The sequence below is a fragment of the Sporobolomyces koalae genome, assembly GCF_050403365.1.
Source record: "Sporobolomyces koalae JCM15063 DNA, S_koalae_JCM15063T_v1_ctg4, whole genome shotgun sequence".
NCBI lineage: Eukaryota > Fungi > Basidiomycota > Microbotryomycetes > Sporidiobolales > Sporidiobolaceae > Sporobolomyces > Sporobolomyces koalae.
Genome location: NW_027481767.1, coordinates 675,996 through 700,725, shown reverse-complemented (window position 1 = coordinate 700,725; position 24,730 = coordinate 675,996). Strand labels below are relative to the sequence as shown.

The 24,730-nt window shown below is 55.9% G+C and overlaps 10 protein-coding genes across 10 annotated transcripts; 4 read left to right on the top strand and 6 right to left on the bottom strand.

The window, feature by feature from the left end:
• Positions 1–246: 246 nt before the first annotated feature.
• FAS1 (tetrafunctional fatty acid synthase subunit FAS1) lies at positions 247–4,354 on the top strand (the record flags this gene model as incomplete). Its single annotated transcript, XM_076676559.1, has 5 exons — positions 247–879; positions 970–1,698; positions 1,768–3,609; positions 3,682–4,248; positions 4,325–4,354. The coding sequence occupies 5 exons, from the start codon at positions 247–249 to the stop codon at positions 4,352–4,354; spliced, it is 3,801 nt and encodes a 1,266-aa protein (XP_076536540.1).
• Positions 4,355–4,760: 406 nt separating this feature from the next.
• Positions 4,761–6,320, top strand: JCM15063_000440 (uncharacterized protein; the record flags this gene model as incomplete). Its single annotated transcript, XM_076676558.1, has 2 exons — positions 4,761–5,558; positions 5,652–6,320. The coding sequence occupies 2 exons, from the start codon at positions 4,761–4,763 to the stop codon at positions 6,318–6,320; spliced, it is 1,467 nt and encodes a 488-aa protein (XP_076536539.1).
• Positions 6,321–6,326: 6 nt separating this feature from the next.
• Positions 6,327–9,832, bottom strand: SGD1 (Sgd1p; the record flags this gene model as incomplete). The annotated part of the gene is made up of 9 exons (XM_076676557.1): positions 6,327–6,659; positions 6,748–7,014; positions 7,086–7,181; positions 7,266–7,516; positions 7,596–7,735; positions 7,815–7,914; positions 7,996–9,058; positions 9,130–9,185; positions 9,253–9,832. The coding sequence occupies 9 exons, from the start codon at positions 9,830–9,832 to the stop codon at positions 6,327–6,329; spliced, it is 2,886 nt and encodes a 961-aa protein (XP_076536538.1).
• Positions 9,833–9,957: 125 nt separating this feature from the next.
• Positions 9,958–10,954, top strand: COX11 (Cox11p; the record flags this gene model as incomplete). The annotated part of the gene is made up of 3 exons (XM_076676556.1): positions 9,958–10,545; positions 10,617–10,780; positions 10,873–10,954. The coding sequence occupies 3 exons, from the start codon at positions 9,958–9,960 to the stop codon at positions 10,952–10,954; spliced, it is 834 nt and encodes a 277-aa protein (XP_076536537.1).
• Positions 10,955–11,242: 288 nt separating this feature from the next.
• On the bottom strand, positions 11,243–12,967 carry JCM15063_000437 (WD40 repeat domain-containing protein; the record flags this gene model as incomplete). Its single annotated transcript, XM_076676555.1, has 10 exons — positions 11,243–11,269; positions 11,360–11,514; positions 11,592–11,742; positions 11,824–11,866; positions 11,952–12,144; positions 12,216–12,285; positions 12,359–12,378; positions 12,468–12,534; positions 12,602–12,679; positions 12,746–12,967. The coding sequence occupies 10 exons, from the start codon at positions 12,965–12,967 to the stop codon at positions 11,243–11,245; spliced, it is 1,026 nt and encodes a 341-aa protein (XP_076536536.1).
• Positions 12,968–13,449: 482 nt separating this feature from the next.
• JCM15063_000436 (NuoB/complex I 20 kDa subunit family protein) lies at positions 13,450–14,635 on the bottom strand (the record flags this gene model as incomplete). The annotated part of the gene is made up of 6 exons (XM_076676554.1): positions 13,450–13,519; positions 13,608–13,770; positions 13,925–13,985; positions 14,058–14,159; positions 14,259–14,551; positions 14,617–14,635. 6 exons carry the CDS (start codon positions 14,633–14,635, stop codon positions 13,450–13,452), a joined length of 708 nt encoding a protein of 235 aa, XP_076536535.1.
• Positions 14,636–15,859: 1,224 nt separating this feature from the next.
• Positions 15,860–16,747, bottom strand: HIS3 (imidazoleglycerol-phosphate dehydratase HIS3; the record flags this gene model as incomplete). The annotated part of the gene is made up of 4 exons (XM_076676553.1): positions 15,860–15,962; positions 16,062–16,246; positions 16,332–16,517; positions 16,595–16,747. 4 exons carry the CDS (start codon positions 16,745–16,747, stop codon positions 15,860–15,862), a joined length of 627 nt encoding a protein of 208 aa, XP_076536534.1.
• A 127-nt stretch (positions 16,748–16,874) lies between these two features.
• On the top strand, positions 16,875–17,729 carry JCM15063_000434 (uncharacterized protein; the record flags this gene model as incomplete). Its single annotated transcript, XM_076676552.1, has 2 exons — positions 16,875–17,093; positions 17,199–17,729. 2 exons carry the CDS (start codon positions 16,875–16,877, stop codon positions 17,727–17,729), a joined length of 750 nt encoding a protein of 249 aa, XP_076536533.1.
• A 39-nt stretch (positions 17,730–17,768) lies between these two features.
• ERG8 (phosphomevalonate kinase) lies at positions 17,769–19,650 on the bottom strand (the record flags this gene model as incomplete). The annotated part of the gene is made up of 6 exons (XM_076676551.1): positions 17,769–18,022; positions 18,087–18,255; positions 18,323–18,661; positions 18,730–19,044; positions 19,111–19,246; positions 19,352–19,650. The coding sequence occupies 6 exons, from the start codon at positions 19,648–19,650 to the stop codon at positions 17,769–17,771; spliced, it is 1,512 nt and encodes a 503-aa protein (XP_076536532.1).
• A 201-nt stretch (positions 19,651–19,851) lies between these two features.
• On the bottom strand, positions 19,852–24,588 carry JCM15063_000432 (uncharacterized protein; the record flags this gene model as incomplete). Its single annotated transcript, XM_076676550.1, has 10 exons — positions 19,852–19,911; positions 19,972–20,176; positions 20,245–20,998; positions 21,076–21,143; positions 21,206–21,646; positions 21,720–21,858; positions 21,925–23,411; positions 23,470–23,592; positions 23,656–24,426; positions 24,506–24,588. 10 exons carry the CDS (start codon positions 24,586–24,588, stop codon positions 19,852–19,854), a joined length of 4,131 nt encoding a protein of 1,376 aa, XP_076536531.1.
• Positions 24,589–24,730: the final 142 nt, after the last annotated feature.

The window sequence follows — 24,730 nt, the reverse complement described above, 5'->3', positions numbered from 1 at the left end:
CGGGTCGGCTTGCTGGAGCGGGTTGCAGCGTCGGGTCCCGACCAATTTCACCCAAACGAGCGCCACGTGCCCCTCCGCGCGGTTCACGCTCCTAGGGTCCGCACAGGAGCTTGTTGAGACGCTCGAGAGCCGCAGCCGCTGCCCCTACGATGAGATGCTGACTCGTCTCGCCCGTTCCCGCGGTTGACACAGCCTCGAATTGTCCCAATCCGCTTTTCCTGCCCGTCTTCCCGCCCCGAACTCGACATGCTCAACGGACTCCGGACCTTGACTGGCACGGGAGCGTCGACTCCGGTCCACACGGCCACGACCCGGCCCCTCGTCCTCCTTCAACCGACGACGCAGACTCGTGTCTCGATCCATGTGCCTTCGACGCCGCAAGAATGGATCGCTGCCGAGGTTGCGCGAGACACGTTCCAGGATTGGATCCATGCCGCGAACAAGGACGGACATCTCGTCGGATTCGATGCCGCCGAGGCTGACGACGAAGAGGGCGCGAGCGACGGCGCTTCCGAGAAGGAGCTCGTCCTGACGGCCTACTTCCTGTCGCACGTCGCGGGACTCCTGCCGTTCCCGGCGACCGCGACGTCGCCCGCCACCGCTGCCGTCCTCCTCGCCGCCTTCACCCACTTCACTTCGACCTACCTTGCTTCGGCCGACATTCACTCGCTCGCCGCATCCGTGCCCGCCCCTGTCCGATCCCTCCTCATTTCGTCGTTCTACGTTGCACGGTCGAAACTTGAGAACGCAGGCCTGGCAAAATCGCTCCCGAAACAGATCGAGAGCGCTCTTCTGCAAAAGGCGGTCTCTGGCCAAGCCGAACTCTACGCGCTGTTCGGTGGTCAAGGCATGAACGAGGTCTACTTTGACGAGCTCCAGGTGCGTTTACCGGACAATTTCGAGAATTTCCACTGCCCCTGCAGAGATCGCTGACCTGACTCTTCATGTCGCGTCTGTGCGCTTTGCCAGACTCTCCACGACCTCTACACTCCTCTTCTCCAACCTTTCCTCGCTCGCGCGTCCGAGCACCTCTCGTCGCTTGCTGCCGCCGAGTCCCAGACCCTCCTGTATGACAAATCGCTCGATGCTCTCTCGTGGCTTCAAAACCCCTCGACCCGACCCGAAGTCTCCTACCTTGCCACCTGCGCTGTCTCCCTTCCCCTCATCGGTCTTACGCAGCTCGCTCAGTACGTCGTCTACGGCAAAGGATCTTCGCTCGGACCTGCCGAGCTCGGTTCGAAATTCAAGGGCGCGACCGGTCACTCGCAAGGTATCATCTCGGCTTGCGTCATCGCGAAACAGTACCCCCCTGCGAAAGGTGACGGCGTCGATGCCTGGGAGCCCTTCTACCAACAAGCTCTCGCTGGGTTGACCGTCCTGTTCCAGATCGGTCTCCAAGGAACTCTCGCCTTCCCTCCTCTCGCCATCGCGCCGGGACTCTCTGCCTCGTCGATCGAGAACGGAGAGGGCGCTCCTACCGCCATGTTGGCAGTTACTGGACTCGAACTCAAGTCGCTCGAGAAGAAGATTGCAGAAGTCAACGGCCACGTCAAGGCTGAAGGCCGGGACGAGACCGTTTCGGTCTCCCTGTACAACGGCGCCAAGGCTTTCATCGTGACGGGCAACCCGAAAGACCTCGTCGGTCTCTCTGATGCTCTTCGCAAGAACCGGGCTCCTCAAGGGAAGGACCAATCCAAGGTATGCTAGAGCTTTCCCTACCAGATTCTGGATCGAGCCATACTAATTTCATCCTCTTTCCTACCGTAGGTCCCCTACTCGAAGCGTCTCCCCGTATTCTCGATGCGTTTCCTCCCGATCAACGTTCCTTACCACTCTCACCTCCTCGAGGGCGCTACCGAGAAGGCCGTTTCGGCCATCTCGAAGGACGCGCCTTTCTGGGCTCCTTCGTCCCTCAACTACGCCGTCTACAACACCGAGACGGGTGCCGACCTTCGTCAACTCTCGTCGGGCGAGGAACTCCTCCGTTCGATCTTCACACAAATCTTCACCTCGCCGATTCACTGGTCGACCAAGGCAACCAACTTCCCCTCGACCGCAACCCACGCCCTCGACTTTGGAACTGGAGGTGCTTCCGGTATCGGTTCGCTCTGCGCTCGCAACTGGGAAGGCCGTGGAATCCGAACCATCATGCTTGGAAACCGCGCTGATGGAGTCGGAGCTGGTAAGGAAGCGTGGGGGGACAAGGTTCTCACCGAAGACAAGTGGGATCAGAAGTTCTCGCCGAAATTGGTCAAGACGAGCGACGGCAAGCTCCACATCGACACGCCCTTCTCTCGCCTGCTCTCCAAGCCTCCTCTCATGGTCGCCGGAATGACGCCAACGACGGTCAAGGCTGGGTTTGTTTCTGCGGTGCTCAAGGCTGGATACCACGTCGAGCTTGCTGGAGGAGGACACTACAACGAGAAAGCCGTCCGTGCCAAGGTCAACGAGATCCAGAAGCTCGTCAACAAGCCGGGTGTCGGAGTCACCTTGAACGCGCTCTACATCAACCAGCGTCAATTCACGTTCCAGCTTCCCCTCTGGCAACAGATGAAGAAGGAGGGAGCCGCTGTCGAGGGTCTCTGTGTCGCTGCCGGTATTCCTTCGACCGACAAGGCGAAGGAGATCATCGACGGTCTTCACGAGGCCGGCATCAAGCACGTTGCGTTCAAGCCTGGATCGGTCGACGGAATCCGCCAAGTGGTCAACATCGCCGCCGCCAACCCCCACTTCCCCATCATCCTGCAGTGGACTGGTGGTCGTGCCGGAGGTCACCACTCGTGCGAAGACTTCCACGCGCCCATTCTTGCGACGTATGCCTCGATCCGTCAACACCCCAACATCAAGCTGCTCGCTGGATCCGGTTTCGGAGACGCCGAGGGCACGTACCCCTACCTTTCGGGAGTCTGGTCCGAGGCGTACGGCGTTTCAAGGATGCCGTTCGATGGTTTCCTGTTCGGATCGTGGGCCATGGTCGCCAAGGAAGCGCACACGTCTGAGTCCGTCAAGCAATTGATTGTCGACGCACCGGGTGTCGATGACAGCAACTGGGAGCAGACCTACGACAAACCCACAGGCGGTATCATGACGGTCAACTCGGAGCTTGGCGAGCCGATCCACAAGGTCGCGACGCGCGGTATCAAGCTCTGGGCCGAATTCGACAAGAAGCTTTTCTCGCTCACGAAGGAGAAGCAGGTCGCGTGGCTCGCCGACAACAAGAAGTACGTGATCGACCGACTCAACGCCGATTTCCAGAAGCCTTGGTTCCCTGCCAAGTCGGACGGATCTGCGTGCGACCTTGCCGACATGACCTACGCCGAAGTCAACGCCCGTCTCGTTCGCCTCATGTACGTCGCGCACGAGAAGCGATGGATCGACCCTTCGCTTCGCAACCTCACTGGAGACTGGATCCGCCGTGTTGAGGAGCGTCTCTCGAACGTCAACGACTCTGGCCTCAAGGTCTCGGCCCTCCAGTCGTACGAGGAGCTGAACGAGCCCGATGCATTCCTCCGCAAGTTCCTGGTCCAATACCCCGAGGCCGAGCACCAGATCCTCGCTTCGGCCGATGTTTCTTACTTCCTCGCTATCGCACAACGACGTGGTCAAAAAGTCAGTCCTGCTCCTACCTGTCTGCTCGAGCGCCTCTGTGTCCGTGAATTCTGACTGTGTTTACTCTTCCAGCCCGTCCCCTTCATCCCCATCCTCGACGCCTCGTTCAGCATTTGGTTCAAGAAGGACTCGCTTTGGCAATCGGAGGATATCGAGGCCGTGTTCGACCAAGATCCTCAACGTGTCGCGATCCTGCAAGGTCCGATGGCGGTCAAGCACTGCACCTCGACGCAGGAACCGATCGCGAGCATGCTCGGCAACATCGAAACGTCGCTCGCGCAGAAGATTCTCGACGAGTACTACGGCGGCGACGAGTCGCGCATCCCGACGATCGATTACCTCGCACCTGAACCTCAGGTCGCAGACCCGACCCTGCTCGCGCGCAACCACATCTCGCACTCGGTCGAATCGACGGCAGAAGGGGGCGAGAAGCATGTGTACAGCATCAACGGCGTCTTGCCTCCGACAGGCGACTGGCTCGATACGCTCGCCGGACCTAAACTCGGATGGTTGCAAGCGTTCTTGTCGAACGTGTCGATCCAACACGGCGAGCAATCGATCCCGAACCCGGTCAAGCGAGTTCTCGCTCCGAGACACGGACAGCGCGTTGAGTTGACCCTCAACAAGAGCGGTTCTCCCGTGAGTTGCGCCCCACAGAGTTTCCCTTTGCGAGTCTTGCTACCTTTCCTGACGTCCTGGTCTTCTTAATGCGCAGCTCAAACTCGACGTCTTTGGCGGACTCTAGACGGTCGGACGCTTTCTTAGACATTCTCGCAAACCTTTTTCGTCCTTTTCCTCCATCAGTCGTTCTCTCTATCTCTCTCTTCTTGTGGTCGTTCGTTCAATCTGTGATAGATCTCTCTCTCTCTCTCTCTTGGTTCTTGTGTTCTCGGGTGGATTCTCGCAGGCTTGCTTATCCAGGGACGCCGGCAAAAAATACTTTTTTCCCCTCTTTTCTTCTTTGTGCATTACTTCCTGAACTGCTTATTGGATTGAAGTCGTCTTCACCGTTTGCCTGCTACGTGATGCGAATTCGAGAATGCCCGGAGTGCAAGACATTTGCCGGTTAAATCGGCGAGGCTGAAACCCGACGATTGAAGCGATGCAGCATTTCACTTGTCGTTCCTCACACCTCGCAGCCCGGCATGATCATGAATGGTACAACTCTGTCGGTCACAAACGCTCGCAAGCACTACCATGCTGCGAGTCGGGCGTTCATCGTGCGCGATTACGCTTCGGCGGCTTCCTCGCTCCATTCGGCCTCGACCACCTTGCCTGAGAGTCCCGCTGGACGATGGCTCGACTCTCTTACCCATGGAGAACCGATCGCGCTCGTCGACGACCTCAAACGGCGCCTCGACATCTTCCAGATCACGTTACTCGCAACCGTTCACGCGTCGGCTACGCCTCGAGCTCCCACTCCCAACCTGACTCGACTCCTCGATCTGTCACCGAGTCAGCTTGTCGCGAGTCTGTGGAATTCGCTCGTCAACCCCGAAGCGACAGACTCGAATCGGGACATCTTCCCCACCTCGTCGGCAGCGCTCGTGCATCCTTCGATCCCAACCGCCCTCTGTCTCGCCGCACTCAAACTTGATCAGCCGTCGTCGGCACGTGCGGTTGCAGAAGCATGGCTCGGTTCGACCAGCGAACCCCTCGAAAAGATCGCGTGGGAACAGGTCGAGGGATGGGGGGACGAGTGGGCCGCGTACATCCCGCTCGACCGAGTTGGAGATGTAAGCATGACTGCATCAGGATCGTTGAGTCCTGTCTCGAATCAGGACAAAGCGACACAAGCGAGAAACCAACTCGTGACGTCCTGGATCAAGTTGCTCGACTTGCTCGTACTACACATCCTCCCCCGACTCGACGAATGGGAAGCCGCGGCAGACTTTGTTCGGCTACAAAGTGTCGAGAATGGTGGCTGGGTCCCGGATCAACGAGTCGAAGTGAGTCTCAAGATCCTGTAATGCTTTCTGGGCTCGGCATTGCTCGTACTGACAGAGTTCGAGGGATCGTCCCGGATTTCACGTTATCGCCAGGCTACTCTCGAACGCCTCTCGCAACTGAGACAGCAAGAGATTGACTCGGCGCTTGCCAAGGTTCAGCGGCAACGGGACCTCGAAACGCGCAAAGCGGAACAGAAGCGTGAAGCTCGAGCGGCCGCGACCAAGCTCGACAAAGGCAAAGCGCGTGCACGGGACGACCTCAGCCCGGGCGAAGCGGGTCGGTCCACATCGACTGGTTCGTCTCCAGAGAAGCGCAAGAGAGCGCACCACCATAGGAACGGGACCGCGAAATCTCCTTCACCTACGAGCGCCTCGTCGAGCTCTCCCTCACCAACCTCCGACGTGTCTCCTTCGCTCCCATCTCCGGCAGGGTTCGCAGGTCTGCGTTCCTCTTTGTCGCAGTACCTCTCGCGGTCCACATCGATTTCTGCACACGAGACCACAACCCACCGGTCTACGACATCACCTCTGACCGTCATGGCGGCATACCTTCGACATCACTATGCGACAGATCCACTTCGGTTACTATCGATGATCTGTTTCTGCCTCGCCTTGGCAACTTACCTGCGGAGAAAGTTCTCTCTATCCAACTCCAAGTCTCGAACACTCGGTTTCGGCGCGGGTGTACGCAGCGGCTTGGGACTCGCAATGGCCAAAGTAGGCGAAACGTTGCGCATGGGGACCAAAGTCACTACGTTGTAAAGAATTTCACACGTCGACGATTCCACCGATACTGAGCGTGTCAGCTGCAACTTTGATCCCAAACTTGATCGTCGCCTTCTCCTTGTCTCCAAGTTTCCTGCGAGCCTTGTCAACGAGGTCTTGACCGTGTGCTTCGAGGTAGAAGCCGAGCCCTTTCAAAAGCGCTGCGTTCGCTGCCGCTTTGACAAACACCCGTTCGACCGCTTCTCGGTCTTTGCGAGACGCTTCTGCCGCCAACACGAACGCAGGTGAAGCAGTCTGAGTTGATAGGAAGACATGGGTGAAAAAAGTCGACAAGAACGTTTGGGTTTGCGAGATCGACGTTGCGAACGGCACAGGCTAGCGGGAAACAACGAACGGGGTAGTTCTCAAGATGAGTATACCTCTGAGGAAGGCAGCTGAGATCCAGTCGGAAGTGGAGACTCACCTTGAGGATCGAGATGTTGAGAGCGTTTTTCGCAACGCACCAAGCGTAAAGCTTGGCGAGGTTGTTCAACTTGCGATCCGGAACGGTGTGGGTCGCGTTCGCGCTATCGTCTTGCATGTTCTTGACGAGCTCTTCACCTCCCACCGACTTCTCGCCGAGGTCCCGTAAGAAATCCCACAAGAGGTACTGCAGCGTGATCTGGAACGAGTGCGACTTTTGGCAAAGTCGTTGAGCGACGAGCGTGTAATAAGGGTTGTACGCTTTCTCCTGCGGGGCAACAAGTTCCGGGGTCAGGTCTCGAATAGGAGCCAATTAGTAAGGAAACAATCGCGACATACGTTTCCACTGCACTGCAATAACACACGAGCGATCTCACGCTGCTGCACGTCGGATAGACCGAGTTGCAACAACCGCTCACAAGCGTCCACAAAGTCCTGTATGTTTCGCAGCAAACCAAGTCAGAAATCTCGCGCGGTAACTTACGGCACGGCGTTCGCTTGAACGGGAAGCAGACTCACCTCGGAACTCATCAAGACGTTGAAGATGCCTCTTCGCACTTCCGTGTTCATCCCTTGACTTCGTGCCAACTTGACCAACTTTTGATCATGCTTGGTCTCTTTTGTCCGGACTTGTTCGTTCATGACTCCAGATTGTTGAGCCTCGAGTAGCGGGTCGCCAGACCAAGCGGCTCCAACAAGCCACCATTTGCCTCGAGTTGCCGAGGACCGGATTTCGGCGAGGGATACCCGCAGGGCGTCGGGCGCTGCGCCTGTTGAACGATTGAAACGGGATTGTCAGAAGGCCGTCAGAGGAATCAGAATTGTAGGCGGTGGGGGGATGAGACTCGCCTGATGCTCGTTTCTTGTTCAGAGATACGAGATATTTCTTGAGGCCCGAATAGTTGTCAACAGCGCCATCGGCTCCGAGCTTTGGCAATTTGTTGTTTTTGAGATTCGTCAGTTGCTCGATCATGAACTTGGTGCGAGAGCTGAGCGACACGATAGAATTATCACGCATGATGTCAGTCGACCATCTTTCGCGAGACAACAAGGTTCGAAAAGCTTCACTTCATGGTGCTCGGGTCAACGCCGACCATTTTTTGCTTGACCATCGTAATGATCTCTTTCAGCGCACTCGGATCGTCACCTCGAAGCTGTTGCCCCGAGCCTATTCAATTCGAAAGAAATGAGCATTCGCGCACAGGCGCAGACACTCAAAGGTGATGAGCGGGACAGGGGTAGAGCTTACGTTTGACGACTTTGCTCAACAGTTCAACTTCGAGTTCTCCCAACCCTCGCTTGTCTCCACCTCGCTCGATAAACAGTCGTACGAGATCGTAGATGACCCCACACCCGATCACGCCAAAGTTGTACAACTCGCTAAGGAACGCGACCAAGTTCTGAGCTTGCTTCGAACCCGGTTTGCCCTCGAACCCTCCCGAGTCCTCTTCGATACTCTGGGCAGTCGCGTTGTCCGATTTCTCCAATGCACGATCGAGGAGGTTGATCGACTGCGTGAGAACCCCGGCAGGGAACTCGATGCCGATACCCCGGAACAGGGCTGCGACGAGACACGCATAGGTGATCATGAGCTGATCTCCGAGGTTGTCGCGGTCGCTGACAATGCCGAGCAAGAGCTGAGTAAGGATGGACGACACGATAGCGCGAGGGTGAGAAGCGTAGAGGCCCAAGAGGGCATCGTTGATAGCCGAGATATTCTGTGGCGACAGCTTGTTCAAGTGTCCGTTCAAAAGTCGTCGAAGTCGAGGATCGTCGGGAGGAGCATCGAGGGAATCGGAGGGCTTTGCAGTTGCAGTAATTGTCGATGGACCTGGAGCTGCGGCTTCTTTGTTGCGTAGGTGGGGCGGCACATAGCGGCCGCTCGTAGAAGCTGCGCTCGCCGTCGTAGAAGCGGGGGCGGATTCGGGTTGCGGTTCCGGTTCTCCGCCAAAGGTCATAGTCATCGCGCCCGACTCATCCTCCTCATCTCCTTCGTTGAAGCTGAGTTCAGATCCATCAAATTCTGACTCGATATCCTCGTCTTGATCGCTGCCAGACTGCGACTCTTCGCTGTCGTCTTCGCCACTCTCGTCGTCCTCGCTACCTTGATCGTCTTCTTCTAGTTCGACTTCCTCGCCGCTTGCGAAATCCCGCGTGTCTTCGTCTCCTTCAGACTCGAATGCGTTCTCGCCTTCGCTGTGCGAATCAATCCCGGCAAACTCGTCTTCCGACTCGCTATCGCCGTCTTCCTCGTCAAGGTCGAGGTCAAGATCCGAAAAGTCTCCAGATTCGCGCAGGAGTTTGGCATAGTCCTGAAGCACGGGCAAGAAAGTCGTCAGCGACGAAGAAGTGAGCGGTATCGGCGAGAGATGCACGAGCTGACCTTGTCGGATCCTCCGAACGCGGCGGCTTCGAGGTCGTCCATGCCCTCAAACAGCTCTGGTGCGTGTACTCAAGACGTCAGTTTGGCTGGCTACGAAAGGGTCGAGTGGGGCCGAGTACTTGCCGTCGAGGCCGTCTTCGGCGAATTCCTCCTTCCACTTGCCCTTGTCCTTCTTGGTCAGTTGACCCGGTGGTCCGGTCAGTCCGAGTTTCGCTTCGAGCCAGGCGATCTCTTTGTCCTCGTCGGTCATGTTCTTGCGACCGCCCTTCTTCGAGACGACGTCGACGCTGGTCGATCGGCCTTGTTGCTTCGCGAGCAACTTCTCGAGTGCCGTCTGTTTCGGTTTCGCAGCGGGTTCAGGCGGAGGTGGTGACGACGACGGTACGTCGGGTAGGCCGTCGAACTTGACCGATTTCTTGTTACTGGGCTTAGCGACGGCAGAGTCCGGTTTGAGTTTCTTGGGCGGTGGAGGCGGTGGCGCATCTGCCTCGTCTGTTCGGGCACGCTTCTGCTGGTTTTTCGCACGATTCTGCTTCGTCTCGTTGCGTTTGTCCTTGCGACGGTCCTTACGACCTAGCTTGCCCGCTTTGGTCGGGAGCGGTGCGATTTTGCCGAGCTCCTCGAGTTCGGTGCGCAAGGCGGCAGGCAATGTCGACGTGCGCTTGCGTGCTGCGTGATTGTAGGCGTTCGACTTGGGCGGCATCTCGATGGCGATCTGAGCGAATGCAGGTTCGTAGGCGCGAGTCGGAGATGTAGAAATAAAGTTTCCCGAAGTTCGTTCGTCTCGTTCAACACGCCGAAAGTTTCTCGTCTCCCACGCCAGCACCCATGTCTAGCCGCCACCTGCTTCGAACGCCGACCCTACTGCGGCCGCTGAGCAGTCCCCGGATAGCGTGCACTCCATCCCGAGCGACTTCGCGTACCTTCGAACGATTCCCGTGGCACCGGTTAGCCTCGACGAGCACTCCTCCACCGCCGAGACCACCACCACCTCCTCCAACGAGCGCGCAACAGAGGGCAGAGCAGTACCGCAAGGCGCAGCAGGAGCATTACCAGCAACGAAACCGGTCACTCTTGCTGTACTCGGCCGCGACCATCTTGCTCGTCACCGCGGGGTCCTACCTCGCCGTACCCTTGTACCGCGTGTTCTGCTCGACGACCGGGTACGCGGGAACCCCGGTGACCGACTCGTCCAAGTTCTCCAAGGATCGCCTGATTGCCCGGACCGACCTCGATCGTCGCATTCGCGTGCACTTCAACGCCGACTCAAGTGACTCGCTGCCGTGGACCTTTACCCCTCAGCAGAAAGAGGTTCGAGTCTTGCCGGGAGAGACCGCCCTCGCGTTCTACACCGCCAAGAACCTCAGTGAAGAAGATATTATCGGCATCGCCACCTACAATGTGACCCCGAACAACGTAACACCCTGTTCCCTTTTTTCCCTTTCTGAATACCCTGCTCACGTATCTTGCGATCTCTCTCTTGACAGATCGCACCGTATTTCGCCAAAGTCGAGTGTTTCTGTTTCGAGGAACAACGGATCCTCGCTGGGGAAGAGGTCGACCTCCCCGTGTTCTTCTTCATCGATCGAGACTTTGTCGACGATCCCCTCATGAAGGATGTTCGCGAAGTGACCTTGTCCTACACCTTCTTGTCAGCATTTTCTCCTCTCTCTCTCTGTCAGTCGAAAAAACGCCTCGCTACCCATCCTGACTTATGCCCTGCTTCCCTTGTTTGGTCAACAGCCGAGCGAGACGAGATTCGTACGGAAACCTCGTTCCCGCAGAAGGTCCTCTCGCGGTTGCCAATTCTGTCCCAGCAGTTTAAACCTATCCTTCCTAGAAATCATCCCAGGAACAGGGATCTCTTGTTTTTAGAAAAAATCACCTCTCCCTCCTTGTAGCCCTTGTATCGCTACGGACTTGCAGCACTCGACGCGAAAACTTAGCAAAAAAAAAAACGCAGGAAATGATTCCCCGGCTCCGCATTTGCGCGCCTCTGTTCTCTCGAGAGTACCTTGGGTTTCTCTCGACACTCGCGGTTGCATCCCATTTGCAACGCAATAGAAAAAAGGAATGAAGAAATCCTCGTGGTGGATTTGACAACTCTGGCTTTCTACTTCTTGTTCCTCTTTTTGACCTCCTGAATGACCAATCGAAAGAGACGATCCACAATCAGTATACTCTTGTCAAGGAGTGGGCGCGAGATTTCAGAACAGAAGAAGGGATTTACCTCGTCTTTGCAAGCGTGCAAAAAGACTTGATTGACGAAATCAGGTTTGTGTTTCGCGTGACCTCCAGACCAATCTTGAGTGACCGCGTACGCAAAGATTCGACCCGTGTGGTTGAACGAAGTTGAAACGATCGGTCCTCCTTTGTTCTCGAAAGCTAGTCACAATATTCTTTTCAGATCAAAGGGTACCTTTTGCGGCAGAAAGAAGAGAAAGAAAAAAAAAAAAACTGACTCTTGAGTCGAGTTTTCGATTCCTTGTCCCAAAAGTTGACAGTGCCGTCCGAACCGGCAGTCGAGAACGTGCCGTAGGGATGGAACGAGATGTCGTTGACGGCATACACGGTCGACGATTTCGAAGGTGCAGGTTCGTCTTTCCGATGACACTATTGTTTCGAGATCAAACACGCAAGATGTTCAAATCAGTGTGAGAGGGAAAGAGCGCGACGAGATGCATGACTACTCACTTTGAACGTGAAATTCGAAGAAGCCATCTTGTCATCAACATGTCTGGCGGGGGGCAAAAGGGCGAATATCGTTCAGCATCGTTTCTCAGCCAAATCACAAGAAGCAGAGAATAGGAGAGAGGTCGTACTGGATCGCAACCCGACCTTCAATCGTACCGACGGCGTAACCGGTCGCATCTGGGAAACAACTGATCACTCGAGTCTGCCACCTGAGTGGACTCGTGATCGTTTTGAACGCCTGCGTCGGTTGATTCAGGTTGAAGATTTGGATCTGTCGTTCGGCTGTACCGACCACCATCAAGGGGTACTGGACATCGAGAGCTGGTGGACGATCGATAAGATTCAGCTCGATTGGCTTCGACTCTTTCATGACCTGCGAGGAGGGAGCTCACTGTAACACCGTTCAGGTAATTGGACGGTCGCAACCGGATTCGGGGTGCGCAGATCCCAATATTTCAGAGTCTGCCGACCCAAACATTTGATCATGTCAGTTCGTTTGCCAAATACGATGTCCTGACCCTCTGGCGCGTCCTACCTTGTCCCACGAGCCCGTCACTGTGGAAGATCGACACAAATGCAAGTCAGTTTGTGAAGCGATAGCGCAAAATTGGGCGATCCAGGAAACAGGAAACAGAAAACCGTACCCAACATGCCCTGACCATTCGCCTCGAACCATTTGACACACTTGATCGGTTCATCATGTTGCGCAATCTAGGCATTACCAAAACGCACTGATCAGTATTTACTGTGGCCCATGTTCAGAGAATAGGACTCTTACTTGTTGAGTTTGACCTGTTGTCACATCCATCATTCGTGCGGCCTTGTCGGCACCTCCCGAAATACATTTGGTACCGTCCTGGATATTCAAAGAACGTCAACTTGGGGTTCGTCGCAAGAGTGTCAACGAGAGGAGGATACTTGCCTTGGACCATTGCACGCTGAGGGCCGGTCCCTCGTGACTGTACGAAGCTTTGCCAACTGCTTGACCTTGCGAGCTCACTTCGTACAGTCTGACTTCATTGTTCCAACTCGCAACGGCCAACAAGTCGGCCGTCGGGGAGAACGCGAGTTGAGAGGTCGAATCGGCTGGCAAGTTTGGCACTTCAATGTCTTTCGGTTCGGCAGGTCGACCAAAGAACGACATGGTTGAGGCAGATCGTGAACCCGAGTGAGGCGAGCTGAGAGATGACCCGTGGTTTCTTGGTTAGATCAACACAAAGTGATCACCGCGAGCGTTGCGAGACGGAAGAGCACACGACGCTGCGTTGCCAGGCAGGTAGCGCAGTGCAGGCGAGAAGAGAGTGCACGCGCAGGGAATGTCGGCTGTGCGGGACGCGATGCGAATGTCGACTAACCGACCGCGATTCGCGAGTGGAGCAACTCGAATGCGACCCCTCACAATTGGCATACGATTATCGATCGGACCACATGATACATCTCGCTAGTTATGGACCTTGCATGTGGTGACAATTTTTATGACAGGGCAGAAGGTAAAAAGGATAGGTAGAAAATGTACACAAACTCGAAAGGAAGGAAGGAAGCGCCATCGTCCGAGCCGACGGGAGGTGTGTGCGGGTGTGTGTGCGAATGGACACACGTCGAGCGGTCAAAATACCGACGAGACGTCTAGCGCCTGTACCACTGAACACCTCGTCGCGATCGCCTCATTTTCCTCTGCAGTTGAAGCATACCGTAACTGCAAGAGGCATTACAATGAATCGAATTGTCAGTTGTCGATACTCGGTGACAAGTGCGCGAAGGAGGTCGATGAATCGATCACGTACAGGAGAGCCTCGGCTGTGGGCGGGCAACCCGGAACGTAGAGGTCCACGGGCACGATGCGGTCGCATCCTCGGACAACCGAGTACGAGTAATGGTAGTATCCTCCTCCGTTCGCGCACGAACCCATCGAGATGACCCAGCGGGGCTCGGGCATCTGGTCGTAGACTGGGTAGGGTTGTCCAAATCGTCGCATCAAGCGGTGTTGCCAAATTCAATCGAGCGATGGTAGACAATCGAAAAGGGTGCAGGCGAGGGTACAAGGGCGAGGTGCAGATCAGTACGTCGTAGTCGTAAAGAGGAAAAGACGGATTAAACTAACCCTTGCGCAACGCGGGCGCCATCTTGTTGGTCAAAGTTCCAGCAACAATCATGATATCAGACTGCAGAGAGCGAGCAGACCGATCAGCACAGTGCGATCGAGTGCGGGCGGGACCATCGAGAGGGCAACTCACCTGACGGGGAGAGGCACGGAACACGACTCCGAGACGATCTTGATCGTAGCGAGCGGCGGCCATGTGCATCATCTCGACTGCACAGCAGGCAAGTCCGAAAGTCTACCGGAGAATGCATCGAGTTAGCCATGCGCGCGATCTCGAACGCAGGTCATTGGGCGCGCGTCGATCGCGACTTCCGAACCAGCGAGAGTGACTGACCATGGGCCACATGGAACCTTGACGAGCCCAGTTGACAATCTTGTCCATCGTACCGAGCGCGTACTCGACTCCGTTCCTCGGCGTCTCGAGACTGAGTTGATTCGAACCGACTTTGGCGAGATCGAACGCGCGCGAGGCCTGGTCGGCCGAGATGGGGCGGGGCGACTCGGCGAGCGTCGTGCCTTGCGATCGCTGCACCGCGGGCGGCGAAGCAGGTCGGGCCGACGAGGTGGCGATAGAGCGCACCAAGATCGACGAGCGAGGAGCAACTTGACGCAGCGTGGGCGCGAGTCCTGAGCAAACGTTCCTGCTGGGTCAGCTCCCATAGCTTCGCGTGAATCCTCGAGTCTTGATTCACCTGTTCGGAATGACTGCATGGTGGCGGAATGAGGGGTCGAGAGAGAGATTACTTGGGGCGAGTTTCGCTCGCCGTCTCGTTGGCTGTCGTCTATCACGCTCTCCCTCAACATCCCTCTCATCCAGTCCTCTCTCCGATCTTCGGTATGGACTTGCTGCGATCATCGATGCAGTGCTCCTCATAAATTTGCACTGCATCCCGTCTCAGCGCTTCCGCCCCTCCTCGCGTAACATCTCCCCTTCTCGGCTTCCTCGCTATGCTAGGCTTACAAAAAACGCTTGAAATGTATTGCAAATACTTCATACTCCGCCAGGTCTGTCCTCGGGCTTGGAACTGGGCTTCGTATCCTGCGCGGATCTGGCCGCCACATTTCTTTCACGGCTACGATCTCCTCTCCAATCCTAGCGTACACATCCTCCACACCCCTGTCACGGTTGCAACACGACAAAGGTTTGTCAACACAGATCGCTCGGCTGTCCCGATGTTCCGGCTAGTATCGAGCGGCCTTTTACCTTGTTGCAAGGTTTCCGACTGCTTTCGACTCCTTGATCGATGATTCCGATGAGGCCTTCGCGCTTTCCCGCCTCGATCAAATTTTCCAGCTTTGGCGAACGTGATCGCTGTCGATCGCTTCCATCCAAGCTCTTGCTGTCCTGAGAACCGTGCCGCAACGTATCTGCAAGTGACGGCTCGACGCGAGTTTCGTTCGCGATGGGCAAGGTTCGGATCGACGACAGTGTACGATAGAGACAGGTTTGACCGTACGCCACGAGTCTGGATTTGCGCTCAAAAGTCCTCCACCCTAGATTCCTGTTTGGAAAACGGATCCCTTTTTAATCAGAAGTACCCTGTTTTCGGGTTGGCAATCTCTACACACGTACAATACATTCGACAGTGTGACGACTTGGCGAGTATGGCGAGAATGCAGCGAAAGCGAGAGCGTCACTTTGAAAGGGTTCGTGCGAGCTCTGAGTCTGTGCAAAGTCGCTGACATAGGACTGTCGAGGCTTCAAAGGGGGAACTGTCGAGACGACGACACGAGGGGAGAGAGAGGAAAGGTACACCGGTTGAACCTCGACCATTTCGCCCATCATCGCAGTCAAGCGCGCACTCGAGAAGGCTCGCGAAACGCAATTCTGACCTTCTACGTCCCTTCCACGAGAAGCTCTCAGATGGTCACCATGTCCCAAGAAGAACGATGCGAATTTTTTTTGCAGGTATTGCGGCTACAGTTTTGAACGGTCTAGATGGCCAAAACTCCTTTGGTCGATGGTACTTCTCCAGATGCGTCGCGCTGGATCGCTTCCCGGATCGCAAGTGCGAGCGCCTTGAAACTCGCCTCGGCTCTGCAAGAAGATGAAACCAGCAAAACTGCGTCAGAAGGTACTATTCTTGGACGCGAAAGCGCAGGAAGGGATCGAGGGAAGAACAAAGCAATGACTGACTTGTGGTGATCGTTCTTCCCCCGAATCACGTCGACATGCAGTGTGACACCTGCCGCTTGGGCAAAGCTCTCAAACACATGCGGGATCATCTCGGTCGAAAGGTCTCCGATCTTTTCCCGCACGAGTTGCAAGTCGCCACAGAAGTACGGTCGCGAGGAAATGTCGAGCACCGCTCGTGCGAGTGCCTTTGCAACAAGGGTCGACGTTGTTCGATGAGTATCGAGGACGACAAAGGCAAGAAGAAGAGAGAGAGAGAGAGCAAGCGCTGACCTCGTCGAGGGGTGCGAAACCGGTACCGTATCGGCGAATGCCCCTTCGTTCGCCGAGCGCGAGTTTGAACGCTTCTCCGAGAGCCAACGAGCAATCCTCGGCAGTGTGGTGGTCGTCAATCCACAAGTCGCCCTTGCATTTGAGCGAGAGCGACATTTGGCCGTGTTTCGCGAGCGCAGTCAACATCTACAAAAAGTCGATTCGAGCTTCGAGTCAGTCGCTGCGATCCGCAAGAGCGAAGGATGAGAGTCTTGAAGAGGTACGTGGTCGAGGAAGCCGATTCCGGTCGAGACTTCGATCGACTGCTTGACTCCCGGAGCATGGTCGAGCGTGATGGTGCACTGAATCGACGTCTCGGACGTGTTGCGCTCGACCGAAGCGGTACGAATCGAAGTCGGGTCGTACGAAGTGGCCATCTTTTGTGAGTGAGTGAGAGTGATGACAGCAAGTACTTGGAGGGGACGTCGGCTACAGAATTTCATCGCCCGCGAAGGCGATACGCGATGATGACATTCGAACCTTGCACCTGTTCATCACGAAAGTATGCCCTCGAAAGCGACACTCGACGCCGCTCTAGCACGTTACGCGGCCTCGCTCGCAACCAAACAAGCGTCGACTGCACGTTCGTCAACTCTGGTCGATCTCGACGAATGGTACACGACAACTCTGCGCGAACCTCTCAAGCAACGGCAGAGCCAGTCCGAGGGCGAATACTGGCTCGAACAAGACGAGCTCTTGCGACTCATGCAGTGGAAATTGGCGGTTCGTTGATTCGCCGGTTTCAAGGTGTCCCAGATCGCAAAGAGCTCTTCCGAGCTCGAGAGGACTCACCTGCTCACAAAGGACTGTTTCTCTTGTCGTCTGTAGCGAGGCAAGTGGCGCCCTCGACTCGAATCGCTCGCTGCTTCCAATTCCCCCACCTCGATTCGCACCGCCTCCTCGACCCTCTCTGCCTCGTTCCCGCTCTCGCCAACCGAGGCGAAAACTCTTCTCACCGCACTGTGCGAGTTGAAAGGAGTTGGACCCGCGACGGCATCAGCGATTCTCGCCGCGTACGATCCCGAACGCGAACCGTTCATGTCGGACCCAGCGCTCGAGTTTGTCCATGCCAAGTCAGACGACCCAGCAGATAATCGACCCGGCAAGCGCGAGTACACCGTCAAGGCATGGCAAGAGTTCAGACGTCAGATGCAGGAACGAACCGAGGCGGAACGCTGGGGCAGTGTCGCCGAACTCGAACGCGCACTCTGGAGTTGGGGGATCGAGCAGCAACTCGGTGGCGAACACGCGCGAGATGACAAGAATCAAGGTACGAAGCGCACGAAATGCCAGAGCGAGCAAGGGACTCGATCGACGATGCGCGGTCACAAGAAAGCGAAACCGGCAGAAACGCCATGAAGCCTTCCCGGCGTAGATCGTTTGGAAAGTCGGAACTCGTTACTCGATCTTCTGTGTCCTCCCCCGCTCGACCGCCTGTGCGAGTCCAGTCACCGCTTCGAGCTTTTCCCGCACGAGCCCCCGTTCGCTTTCGGCGCTGCCGCTACCTTCGACCCACGCGTTTCGAGACAACGGCTTGACCGACATTTCCTTCCAACTCGCGAGGAGCCGCTCGACCTTTTCGAGCGGAGTCGGCCCGGAGACGGACTCGGTTGGTGTCGTGCACAAGACCCAGATCGCGTCGTACCCACCCGCTGTCACACTATCAGCGTCAGCCGCTCGATCAGACTGAGGCAGAGTCAAGACAATGAGCATTACCTCCGGGCACACCGGCACCAACAACACCTTCGATGGCCGACACGGCGTCGAGCAGCTTTGTTTGCGAAGGCGGCTCGATAGGCACGCCCGAAGCCTCTCCCATCTCCCGCATCAGCGCCCGAATCTCCAAGATTGCCGCAACACTGTCGGCAAACGGACCAGGCGACCACTGCAATCAAAATCGATCAGCGTACTTGCATCGTGAAGGTCGAGACGGGTCAGCTACGTGAACTCACGTTGGAAGCCGGTAATTGGGATAGCTCGTCGATTTGCGCATCGTACTTGGCGTGATCTGCCTGCCACTCGTTCCGGAGTGCGGCAAACACGTCGCGCAACCGTTCATTCCCCCGACTCAGGTTCTGCCACACCCGATTGCTCCCGGCAGGATCAGCTTTCTTCCACGCCATGACTTTGCCGACCATAGACGGAGTGTTGGAGCCAGCGTCGACGTCGGCGAGCAGGAGTGTAAGGTGGGGAGGAAGGGAAAAAGGTGATGCCTCGGCACTCGAGTCCTGAGCGGTCCACATGTCATTCTCGATTGGAGAAAGTGTTGTAACGAGCGTCCGAGCTGCCACCTTTAGTTCAAGCTGGGAATCAGTCATTCGAGTTTGCACGGGAACGGGTCCCAGGAAGAGGAATTCACCTGGTCTTCTCGCTCGAGGAGATCGCCGAGGCATTTGACATCGAATCGCCTGTAGACCTGACTGCCGTAAACCGCGGCGCTGACATCGAATCCACTGCCGATCTTGCCCTGCGCGAGGGAGTGAACGTATTGCGCCAAGTTGTGCATGAGCTGCACAGTTCCGGTCGGAAGGACTTCCGTTTCCGGTGTACGAGACCAATGCAGAAACAGGGCGGAAGTCAAAGAGGTAACCATCGCGGCAGAGGAACCGAGTCCAGTTTTGTGCACGTTCCGGATTGTGCAGTTCAAAGGTGCGAATGGAATGGGTTCCGTTCCCTGTCGTTATTGTGACCCGTCAGTGAGCATCAGAGAGGAGTGCCCTGGAATCAAGCGACGACTTACATCACGTGCTTGAGAGTAGAAATCGTTTGAACCGACGATCGTAATCACAAGATCTCGCACAGGAGTTGACTGCGCGAGAGCGGTTGCGACCTGCAGTGTAGCTTGTAAAGACAAATGCACGAACGAGTTTGACGAGCTACAAGAAGCGAGTGCAGCGATTCAGCAAGCGTGTTGATGTTGAGGGATCGCATGTCTGCCCCAGTGTCGCGTCTGACGCGGTCCAAGAGTATGTGGAGCGTACCCATGAGAGTCGTTCTGTGCAACAGTCCATTCAACGTCGCGCTTCGTAGCTTCATATTCCCACACCCCATCATCAAACTGGGGACTCCGAACCGACAGCTTCACTCGCTCTTCGGTCTTGTTTGAATCGGTTGCCGGACTTGGCACTGTTCCGGACTGTTCCTGCTCCTGTACGACCGTGTAGAACCGGGAGGGAGTCGAGATGACGAAACCTTGATGGGCGCGATCGAGGACGAGGTACCCGCCTGCCACGAGGACTTTGCCGGGACACGACACGACAATGGATTGCGTGTTGACCATGCTCGCAGTATACCGCGCCGCGTCAAGCAGAAAAGGTAGCTCGATGGATGGTAGGGTGGGGGATAAACGAACGGAAGCGCCACGGAAACGCAGGTTCCTCGCAAAACACCCGCACCTTAAATCGCTCCTCCATTCTCATATTGGCCATCCTAATTACACACATAATACACATACAACTGCAGCAAGAAATGATAGGCGAGATTACAATGCGCTCGCCGCCAAGATATCCTCGCGTGATATGTTACTCTGGCGGCATAGGCTCTGTGGTGGCTACATCAGGATCGAAGATTTGAGACAGATCGAGGGAATGGATTCACTCACGTAGAAATTGCCGCCTTCGTCAAACAGCGACAAGGGGGAATCAAACGCTTCGACCCGGCCCGCCGCTAGGACTAGGATCTTGTCGTAGCCAATGATGGTGTTGATACGATGTGCGATGCACAACAGGGTTTTGTCCCTGAATTCGGACCGAATTGTCGCCTGGATTCGCGCATCAGTCTCCAAATCGACGCTCGCAGTCGCCTCGCTGATTTAGGCATAACGATGAATCAGCTCGAGCTCGCTGGTCAAACGTAGAGGTCATACACGACTCACTCTAGCACTACCACCTTGGCATCCTTGACCAGTGCTCTCGCGAGCGAAACGAGAGACCGCTCGCCGACGGACAAGTTCGCGCCCTCATCCTCGATCTTGGTCTCGAGCGAGAATCGCGAGGTCTGAACACCCTCTGTTGTACCTTGCCGGTCGACGAGCGAGGCTCTCCTGAGAGCGTCCCACAAACGTGCATCGTCATGAATCGAGAAAGGGTCCAGGTTTGAACGGATCGTTCCGTTGAAGAGGACCGGCTCTTGTGGGATAATTGACAAGCGCTCCCGAAGTTGTGCGAGACCCAGTTTGCTGATGTCGATTCCGTCGATCGAGATGCTACCGCTCGTAAGCTCGACCATGCGGAACAGCGCAAGGCTCAAAGATGACTTTCCTGCGCCGGTCCTGCCAACGACACCAACTTTCTCGCCCGGCTTGATGTTCAGGGATAGATTGTGCAAGACGGTAGGCAGCTCCGGACGGTATCGTAGCTCGACATCTTCGAAAGCGATCGTCCCTTGCTCAGGCCACTTCGCGGGAACAACGATGCCTGGGATGTGGGCGGGAGCTTCTTGGGGAAGCTCATTTGCTGTGTGCACGAGACGCTCTACCGAAGAAAGGTTGTTCTCGACTTCGGCGAATTGCCGTACCATAATAGTGAGAGCTTGTTGAACGGCGAGCGTAACTGCTAGCACAAGTCCAATCTTGCTCGACGAAATTGTAGTCCGCTCGGTCACCGCGACAATTGCGACAACGAATGTGACTGTCTCGGACCGAGAGAGAGAAAGCGCGCGATCAGAAACGTTCGTATGCAAGACATTGAATAGCGAGACTGCGCACGTAAACCGCCGAGAGAGTCGACTCGGATACTGAGCCAACGCTGGTTGACGACAGTCAGAAAGTACGCCCTTGTGAATGGCAAAGAGTCGGAATCAGCTGAGCAGCCTGCCAGAGTTGTAGGTTTGCGCACCGGTTTTCGATATCGATGTACTTTTCAGTACCGCGCAAGAAACGCTCGCTCTCTCCATAAGCTCGGATAGTCGCAAGTCCAGTGAGCGATTCACTGAACCAAGCGTAAAGAAAGGATCGTAGGGTATTGTCGTGCCGCTTGATGGTCCGCGCCGTAGAGCGGTAGAAACTCGAGATCAAATAGATGAGCAGCATGATTGCTGCGACAGGCGCGAGGAAGAGTGGATAGACGATGGCAATCATGACGATCGATGCGACGATTTGCGCCAGTGTTGCGAGGACCATGCGAAGCGAATCGTTCAGCCTGTTGTCGATACCGTCTACGTCTTTACCCATGCGACTCTGATGTCGGCCCAGCGGGGTTGTATCGAAGAAAGACATAGGTGCTCCGACGAGGCGTTTCAGCGCGTCATTGTGCAGATTGCGTGATGCGGTGGTGCCCCTGCTCTCTGTTAATCAGCCATTGATCAAGGGAAACGGCAGCACGCAGACTGTAAGGAAGATTCTCCACGTACAGCCAGGTTGCAGCAATGCCGACGCAGAAAGTAAAGGTTGCTATCGATATGCCGAGGCCCGCGTACAGGCCTATTCGGGCGTTTTGACCGAGACCGAATGTACCCTGCTGCCACCAAACAAGAGCGAAATTCGACAAGACTGCCAAGGCGAACCGACTGATCAGCATTCGCTCTGCGCTCCAGCGCAGCGAAGCTGCTGACTCACCCTGACTCGCTCCCATGAGCAACAGCGCAAGCAGCATCATTGGAATCGTGTAGAGCCCCTGAGCCGCCTTTGCGTATTCCAGCCAGACTTTGAGCGAGATCGACCCTGACGCTTGATCCTCTTTCTGCTGTAGCGGAATCCCTGCTTTGCCGATTTGTGCCTTGCCACCAGTTTGCTCCTGTTTGACTGCATCTCGGAGTTTGACTTCCTTTGATTCTCCGCTCGTCCCGTCCGGTACAACGCCATGTTCTCGGGCAAATCGAGAAAATTCGCCCTCCTTGTTCGTCAACTGCTCGAAAGTGCCGCTCTCGACAATCCGCCCGTTCGCGAGCACAATGATCGAGTCGGCACTGGGCAAAAGGTGAAGGGCGTTTGTGACCAGAATGCGAGTTTTCGCTTGGAGGAGTCCGGTGATGGCCTCGTTGAAGATGTGCGCACCGACATGTGCATCGACAGCCGAGAGAGGATCGTCGAGCAAAATGATATCCGCGTCGTAGTACAACGTGCGAGCGATAGAGATTCTTTGCTTCTGTCCGCCCGAAAGGACAACGCCTTTCTCCCCAACTTCTGTAAGATCACCCGATGGAAGCTGGTCGAAGTCGGCGAGAAGCGCAGAAGCTCGGACGCAGTCCCAATATCTTTTCTCGTCGAGAGGTCGACCAAATAGGATGTTGTCCCGGATAGTCGCGTTCAAAATCCATGCCGATTGAGCACAGAATCCGATCTTGCCACCGAAGACGACGCCGCCTTGCGTCCTGCGCATCTCGCCTACGAGTCCTTGCAATAGGGATGATTTACCGCTGCCGACAGTGCCGACAACGCAGACGAGAGCTCCGTGCGGTATCTCGAGCGAGATGTCCTCCAACCGGAATGGCTGCTCAGGCGCGATTCGCTTTTCCTCCTTGTCCAGTTTCGAATTCTTCTTCCCGCCTTTCACCCTCGAGGCGGTCGAGCTCGGTAGCGTGCTGCCTTGCTCCCATTCGAAGCACGCCTGATCGACTTTGAGTGCCATCTTTGCCTCTTCGACGATACGAATCGAATCCTCGGGCAACTCGTCCGCGAGAAAGACTGGTGTCAGCCGCTTGCAGGCACTGTAAGCGTCGGTGATGGTCGACAAGCTGTTTGGCAGCATCATCAACGGAAAGCGCAGCAGGTTGAGAAGACTGATGGTCGTCCAGATCTCTGCCGGGTTCTGGTCGTGACCGGTCACGGCGTAGACTGAGAAAACGATGACGGACGCGAGAGTCGGTATCGAGAGCGCTATGGCCTGGTTGGCAGAACGGATTGCCAACAGCCCTCGGATCCCGTCGAGCTCTTTTCGGCGGCTTTCGCTCGCTTTGGCAAGCAAAGGTTCCTCCCAGGCAAAAAGCTTGACAATCTTGATACCAGCGAGAAACTCGCTAATGGTTTTGAGTCGCGCATCGGTGTGGACCATTGACTTTTGACGCCCTTGGAATAGCTTCTTCATCGCCCAAGTTTGGATAGGACTGCCCATTGCGACATAGTCAGCTCGTTCCGATTCTGCTTTGTAAGAGAGCGACATACAGGCACAGCAGAACGACGGCAACCCCACTCAGACTCGTGACTCCGATCGTGCAAAGGAGAATCACGATCACCTCGATCAGTTGAATGATGCAGGTCCACGAGAAGTGGAAAAAGGAAGAGCAGCTGTTCGAAACGACCGAAGGTTAGCTGCACATCTCCGAGGAAGTCCGAGTCGTGATTACCTACAAGTCGATGCGTGAGATATCGGTCGAGATGTGAGAGACGAGTTTCGAATTCGTGATCTCGACTCGTGACGCGCCCGACATTTTGAGCGCTTTCCGGTAGGCGGCGGCAATCAAAGCTCCTCGTGCCAGAACACCGCACTGGCCGCCTCGTGAGAACGTGTTGGCCGTGAAAATCGAGTAGGTGACCTGCATGAAGAACAGCAAGATCGCGAACCCGACGCCCTTGCCCACATGGGGCAACGGTTGACCGGCTTTCTGTTGGGCGTAGGACTTTTGGACAAACAGGATGATTTGACGGGTCACGAGGGGCGAAGTTGTTTGCGCTAGATCGCCAACGAGCTTGTACAGGCCCGCAATCCAGAAGTCGTGGAAGAAAGTATCGGACAATGCCATGGCGATTCCGACTTGGCGCGTGCCATCAGCACGTCCGATACCGAGCTTGCTAAGCGCCCTCCACTTGATTTTCTGCAACAACGTCGCTTTGAAGGACCCATCTTCGAGCGCTGCGTTCCATTTTTCGACGTCGTTTCGCCGTCGGGCAAAGTTTTGTTCGAATTTGTCGGCCAGAATGGCAGCTTCCCTCGACTCGTCCATTTTGGGCAGGTCGGTGACAGTCAACTCGCGCTTGTATCCGAGCACTAGCAGCGGCGTAAGCCAGGCGAATGTCAGAGTCGATAGAAAGTTGGCCTTTGCGAGCTGGATCGTAGCAGCGTCATCCATTGTTGCTGGAGCCGGGTCAGGTGGACCATAATTGAAAGGCTCGAAGAAGCACCTGAGCATTAATGAATCATCAGTTTGGTCACCGTCGTCAAAGATGATCGCAAGGTCCCTTCTCACCAGCGATGCTTGACCCGCTCATCTTGGCGAGCAGTCGCATCCTCGACCGTTTCAAGGTCGTGCTTGCTGTCGGAGTCGTGCTCTGCTTTTGACTCATGCAGGGTAGGTTCTGCAGTTTGGGCAGCCTCGTGTGGAACTGTCGGATTGTCGATCGGAACCCCTGACTTGCCAGAGAGGACAGCTCCTTCTAGCTTGGCCGCATCTATCTCACTAGACATCTCCTAAAGTCGGTCTGAAGG